This window comes from Labrus mixtus, chromosome 7, assembly GCF_963584025.1.
Source record: "Labrus mixtus chromosome 7, fLabMix1.1, whole genome shotgun sequence".
NCBI classification, from domain to species: Eukaryota; Metazoa; Chordata; class Actinopteri; order Labriformes; family Labridae; genus Labrus; species Labrus mixtus.
In genome coordinates, this window is record NC_083618.1 from 15,501,310 (window position 1) to 15,508,777 (window position 7,468).

General features: G+C 40.2%; 1 protein-coding gene across 1 annotated transcript in view; it reads left to right on the top strand.

Moving 5' to 3' along the window:
* LOC132978159 (neurexophilin-2) overlaps positions 1 to 6,938 on the top strand; it is a 43,417-nt gene extending 36,479 nt beyond the window's left edge. The window contains exon 2 of the mRNA XM_061043254.1: positions 4,688 to 6,938. Coding sequence (XP_060899237.1) covers positions 4,688 to 5,506 — 819 coding nt within the window. The 3' untranslated portion in view covers positions 5,507 to 6,938. The remainder of the gene's footprint in view (positions 1 to 4,687) is intronic.
* The last annotated feature ends 530 nt before the right edge of the window (positions 6,939 to 7,468 follow it).

The window sequence follows — 7,468 nt, forward strand, 5'->3', positions numbered from 1 at the left end:
GAACCAGCTTTGACATCAGTGTGTTGGTAAGATCAGAACACTTTGAGCACTTTGCTGAAATCATTTATGCGACTTTAACTGATGGATGTGGTTTCAAACATACAGTCGATTGACCATAGGAAAAACTTTGTAAAAGCTTTTAAACAACAGCTTTACATTTTTTTGTCGCTGATTAATACCAGTCGGTGCATGTTTCTTACAAACATTCTTTACATTTTAATCTGCAGGTCTGTCTTATTAGAGCTGCTCTGCGTGTAAATATAATGTGTTTACTGTGTGATTATGTGTGATTATGTGTGATTATGTGTGTGCACCTGTGTGTACTCTGTCTCATCTCCTCTTCATACCCCCAGCATCATCCCTCTGGCTAATGCTTCAAAAGTTACTTCTCACATATCGAATCCAAACTGAAGAGAGGCTGAGCAGAAAGAAAAGTGTGGTTCTGTTTCTCTTTTCTTTTTTTTCAAACTGTGAATCTTTTGATGGTTTAAGCAGCCTCGTATGACCTTATAGCAAACATCCACCATTTTGCAAAAAGTCTATTACTCATAGATTTCATGTCAAGAGAAAATATCTGATATTTCTTCTAACAAATCCTCACCCGTTAAATGGATTAAATGTCCACAACAAAAAATTCATATTCATGCTAATACCAGGTCCGTCTATTTATTGGCTTCTGTTGGCATTTATTTTCTCTATGCCACAGAACTCGATCGATGTTTGTTAAAGCTGCTGACTGTGTACAGTTGCTTGTTCCCCCTCAGAAAAACCCAGGCTGACCTCAGACCCCATCATGAAATCATTTCTGGGCTTCATACAGTTGACCCTGAAGGTTAGGTGGAGGTTCGCGGCGTGATGTTGCCGCCGAGGATGGTTAAGGATTATGATGATGGTGCTAGTTCGAGCTGTGTGCCATCAGCAGGAGAAATGATTAGGACTGCACCAGCAGAGTGTTAGCCTGACAGATGGCAACACACAGAGCTAGCTGACAGCACTGCTGACAGCGCATTCACAGGAAGTCCCTATCTTGTATGCACTGTACACACTGTTTGTTGCTGTCCGTATTTGGATGGGTTTTTTCTGCCATCAAGTGTAGCTTATTCCTACCTGTCACTGCCATAGTCAGTCACATCACTAATTCAGCGGCTTAAAAATTTCAAGACCACTGCATCGGCCCGACCTATACCAATTGGCAGCAATAGCGCCAATCAAGCCCTTTTTTTAACCTCAATCAAACCCCTAAAAAAATATATACATGTGAAAAAAATATTTAAAAACATAAACAATAGGAGACGTAACCTCTCATGCATTATTTTGTTTGTAGGCAATTCAGCTCAATGAGTTGTAATGTCTGTTGTTAGCCCAGACATGTCGAGCAAAATGAGATTCGGGCCAGACAACACAGAGTACCCCAATTCTAAGTGAACCCTTTTAAACCAATTTTTTATCTCTTGCAAAAATCAAAATTGTGAATAATGGTTCTTGTGGCTTTGGTGGTTGTGCAATATATAGCTTTATTGTGTTCTTGTGCTCCTATCTCTTATCTCTCATTTTACATATATGCGGAATGTGGGCAATGTAGGCAACGTGCAAATGTGGTATGAAGTATTTTTTTTGTTTAAGGTTGTTTATTTATTAATAATGGTGAAGAGACAGCTCATTGTGTGCAGCATTCAAGTCCAATACAAATGTTTCATGAATTTTAGTTTCATTTCTCATCCTGTCCTATCTTGGTCTGTCCTATCTTGTACTCTTCCTGTCCTGTCCTATCATATCCTATCCTATCCTGTCCAGTCTCGTCCAGTCTTGTCCAATCCCGTCCTGTCACGTCCCATACCCGTCCTGTCCTTTCCAATCCCATCCGGTCCCTTCCCGTCTGGTCCCGTCCTGTCCTATCCTATCCTATCCTATCCTGTCCTGTCCTGTCCTGTCCTGTCCTGTCCTATCCTATCCTATCCTATTCTATCCTATCCTATCCTATCCTATCCTATCATATCCTATCCTATCCTATCCTATCCTATTCTATCCTATCCTATTCTATCCTATCCTATCCTATCCTATCCTATTCTATCCTATCCTATCCTATCCTGTCCTGTCCTGTCCTGTCCTGTCCTGTCCTGTCCATCCCGTCCCGTCCGTCCCGCCCTTCTTTTCAAAGATCTTTACAAAGATTTAAGTTTCTTATAAATTCCTTTATCAAGGAGGAGGAGTTCGTAAATGCCATGCCTGGTTACATCTTTGTCTTTTTAAAATCTGTCAGTTCTAAAAAAGCAAATGAACTGCCCTAGCATACATTTCTCGCCATGGCAGCAAATTTACTCTGGGTCTGTTAAAAATCTTCAGTGGGTCATTATCCCAGTCACAGGTCATTTATCAACACCTTTCTTTTTTTTACTAATTCATTCCTCCGGTGGTCAATAAACTTTCAGTTATTTTCCCCTCAATCAATCTACTTAGAAACCAGCCCTCTGCAGGTATGTTAATGAATGGCCAACAGACATAGATGCATTAATTGAATGACTGAACACATTAGAAGCCGTATTGAGCGCTGCACTGTTGCAATATGGAGTTATTATTAGGTTCTGTGATTGATGAAAGATGAGGAGAGCTTTGGAACAAGCCTGTCGGTTCCACTGCCCTGCATATAAGTGAAGGAATGAGACAGAAACATGAGTAGACACAAAGATCTGATCCTGTGCTTGTTTTTGAAATGCGGACTTCATTTATTTTGTGTTGTTTGGTTTGTTTATCGGCTCAAAGAACTGTTTTAAACTCCATCCAAATGCATCCTCGGGGGAAGCACATATAACCCCTCTGGATAGTTGCAATACCTCTCACTGTCACTTCATGACAGCTCTGAGCTTGAAGTTTGCATGTGTGCCGATGTGTCTGTGTGCCTGAGTGTGTGTTTTTTAAAAGTGTGTGTTTGTTCATGTATGCATATGGATGGGAGCATGGCAGTGATGTGATTGATGAGACATGAAAGAGAGCGGAGGAAGATTTCCAGTCAATCAGCCCTGTAAATAAGCACCTCGACTGTGGCTTAAAGGCAGAAAGCTGTCTGAACTAACAAAGGCTCACATCCATTACCTCACATGCAGAGTTGTTTTTCTCTCCGGAACAAGACTGACAACAAAATTAAAGTGTGTTAACAAAAATAGATGGTTTTGTTTTCTCGGATTCAAGAGATGAAACACAGAAACATCTAACAATTTGGATGCTCAAGGAAATAAAATCATGTGAGAAACGAAGATCTCTGCAGCAGAGTGACCTGTACAACATTTGAGACTATGATTATGTGGGTAAAATACGACTGGGACAAAATTTTGTTGGTATAATAGGACTAGACCAGACCTAATGTAAATTTCTAGATAAAATACCCTCTAAGAGGTTGAAGAGGCCACACAGAGAACTGGTTGCATTGTGAGGAAGGGGGCTGATATTACAGTACATCTCATCATCGTATTATTATTTATTGTCCTTGAACCAAGGTTTGAAACCCTGGAACTGCTACATGGATGTTGAACTGCCAGGCAGACAGCTTTATCGAGATTTTTACCCCAAATTATTTGCAATTTGGGGTTAAATTCCTGTTGGGTTTGTTGTTGATTAATTAAATCAAAACAGTCACCAATAAGCCTAGTTAGTATGCTGCCAAAATACAGATTTAGATTTAAAAAAGCACCTTTCCTGAACGTAGTCTTGACAACGCCTAGGATTTTATTTTGCTTGCAAATGAGTTGAAAAGAACAAGTCGGGAAAGCTAACGCTGCAAGCTACATAAAAAACATACAGTGTTTGCCTAACTTGAAATTCTGTTTTGAAAAGAAAATCTGTATGCGTTGGAGTTTATTGGTGAATCCATACATTTTAAGTCTTACAAAAGTATAGAAATTTGGGCCAGCCCTCCCTTAGCAAGTGTTTTTTGATGCCAGTAACAGTCAGACAAAACAGTTTTATATTACCATCTTAAATAGTAACAGATCACTTTCCCAAACATGATATAGTGCTGTGAAAAAGGTTTGGATAGGTGTAGGCTAGCTGAAGACTTGAAGGTACATCAAAGATCATGGTATGTGTTAAAAAAAAAAGTTCTGTACATCAGGAACCTTCATGTTTATGGTTGCAATCAATTTGTTAAAGTCTTGGTCAAAGAAAAACAGCATTGACTGATGGTGAGGACAGAGACCAGGGGTGCTGCTTTAGCTTAGTTGGTAGAGCAGATGCTCCATGTACAGAGGCTATCGTCCTTGATGCTCTTGTTGAATTATCAATTCCCTGGTCCTGACGCCATTTGGTGCATGTCATCCCTCACGCTCTCCCCAAATTTTCCGTCTCCCTTAAGCTGTCGTGTCAAATACAGGAAAGAAAATAGAACAAAAACAGAAGCGAGACCGAACTACAACCTTCAATGGCAAAGTCTTGATCAACCGCTCCTCCCTGACTCCTAACCTCTGCAGATTTTGTGAATCCATTCACAATATTCACAAGAAATATTACTTTTCCAAAGTTAAATTTTTTATGGAGGCCGAGGTCAAAAATAGGAAAATGCACTGCAAATATTTGAAATAACTGATGCTGTTATTTTTGTGTGGTTGCACAGTCTCTTTGAGAATATTTTAAAATGTAAATGTATCAGTCTTTGCACCATTGTAAAATATGTTTTTCTCTTTTGTCCTATCTCCAGGTCCAAGGGTTGGAGAAGCAGGTGGATTTCTCAGATCTGGGCCCAGTGGGGTCTGTGATGAAGACTCTTCCATATGGCATGGGTGGAGGCACAGCAGGGGGAACGACAGGGGGAGTTGTTAAGCCTCCATACCAAACACGCATCTTCTCCACCTCCATCGACCAGACACCAATGAAATCCAAGCCTCCCACCTACAGTTTCTTCAACCCGTATGACTCGGCCCGGAACCAGTCGCTCTTCCTAGACCAGACAGGCTACCGCTCCAAGCGTAAACCCTCGCTAAAGACCGCCATGAAGACCAAAAAGATCTTTGGCTGGGGGGACTTCTACTTTAATGTCAAGACCATGAAGTTCAGTTTATTGGTGACAGGGAAAATTGTGGACCACATCAATGGGACGTTCACTGTTTACTTCCGGCACAACTCATCCAGCCTGGGAAACGTCTCGGTCAGCATCGTGCCGCCAACTAAAGTGGTGGAGTTTGAGGTTCTTCAGCAGCAGCAGCTTCACCCCCACACTCAACAAGAAGTCCGGCTCCAGGAGACCCAGCAGGCCACCGTCGACCACAAAGAGACAAAAACCTTTAACTGTCGGGTGGAGTATGAGAAAACCAACAGATCAAAGAAGCCCAAACCCTGCCTGTATGATCCATCTCAGACCTGCTTCACGGAGCACACCCAGTCTCATGCCGCCTGGCTCTGTGCCAAACCCTTCAAGGTGATCTGCATCTTCATCTCTTTCTTTAGCATCGACTACAAGCTGGTTCAAAAAGTGTGTCCGGACTACAACTTCCAAAGCGAGCGCCCTTACTTAGGATAAATTAGACTGAACTGAGAAGCAAAAAATAGAGACTATATTAATGACTACAACGATGATTATTATAATGATAATGAAGGAAATGATAGTCATATTGATTACTATGAAGAAACAGGGGACCGTTTTTTTTGCCTCTGAACTGCTGTGAATTGTGGATTTAAATCAAATATAATCAGAGTTAAGGATGGTTAGAATATTTCAGATTTCTCTGACTTTCCTTCAAACTTTGTATTTGTTACCCTCTGTTTTAATTTATTTTGTTTCTTCTTTCTGTAAATATTGTACTCAGCCTCAGCTCTCTTACTGTTTTTAGATATTGGTTTCTCAGTGTTATTTATTTTTTGCATTTGGGGAATTCGGTTGAAAACAGCTGGATTTAGAATTATGCCCTTTGACTACAGAAGAAGCCTGGCAAATGGCTGTGCTGTGCCGACGCTGTATGACAGACCTAATGTTATGGTAGGCTGACTGTTAATCATCCTCTCAGCTCTAAGTTGCAAACCCTGGATATAAGAGAGTTATATGTATGAGAAATGCTATGCTGGATATGCATACAATATACTGTACGAAAAGCACATTAAAATCTCTTAAACTGTCTTTTTTACTGATTTGTGAATGTTTTTGTTCAGAGCTAGAAGCACACAGAGCACAAGCTGGGCAGCATATTCATGCTATCTATCTTACTCAGCTAGGAGACTAATGAATAAAGTTACATTTCACTCTGATTGGGAATTCATGCCCGAGCTCTCTGTGAAGATATGTAAGTCTAATTTTCTGAAATATATTGAAGGGAAGTTGGTTATGGATTCAATTATAACATGAAACCCAACCGTGAAACATTCTTAAGATGATGGGTGGTGTATGACTCCTTTTGAGGGAGCCTGTATTTATGCTAATAGAATCCGAGTGAGGTATCATTTTTGATCACATTTACCCTGAAACTGAAAATAACTATTGTATTGGAGGTAATACTGCAGACAGATTTTTGCTTGTTTGATCATGCAAGCAAGGAAAATACAAGACATCTGAGAAAACATTTGTCAGTTGCACCTAAACCTCCAGGTGGCTTTCTCACATTTTATTGAATGTTGTATTTACTTCTGACACTGATATTATCTCAGCTACTTAATATTTACTCTTTTTCCTTTCTTCCTTTATGCCAAATATATGAGATTATGGATAGGTGAAGCAGCAGGATAGCGTCACTCACTTCTGCCAAAAAAATGTATCTGTATCTGGATTAGAGGTTTAATCCACCCACCCACCTCTTTAAATCAAAAAAACAAACATCATACACCTCTGACTTACTCTGTGTTTCTCTTCTTTCGCTCACTTTTTTTCTCCCTCAGGGGAGAGTCTTTGGCTTTTTGCTCTCCACACTTTTGATGTGACGATAATGGTGCTCAGAATTTCATTAGAAAACACACAGTCGATGCTAATTGAATCTTCATCTCATCCTGGCTCAATACCCTATTATGCTCTTGATCAATTACACCGGGGATGGAGGTCCGGGGAGGTCCATGTATCTTACACAAGTTGCTGTGGACAGTCCAGGCACAGAGATTGATGGAGGCGCAGAGACCTAGATTCCTCTGAGTTCTGCTCTTTGTTACACAGGTTCTCTACAGTGGTTTGTGAAGGATCACCACACTAGTTGTTCTGGACGGATCATTGTATATATATGCAATCCACTCCGTGGGTGTGGCGGTACAGGGTTCTGATGCATGTTAATGTCGGTGTGTGACACTAATTATTTTGCACATGAATGTTTATCCAGGTATATTTACCATAATTTCTGTAAATACTTATAAATTCATTATTTTACATGACTATATTCTAAATCTCCGCCATTAAGCAAGATATCCTACTGCATAGCATGCGTTTGTAAGGGAGTTAACAAGAAAATAGTTCATGGTTTATTATTTTATTCAAAATAAGTCAACGATTTAAACATTTAATAAACAA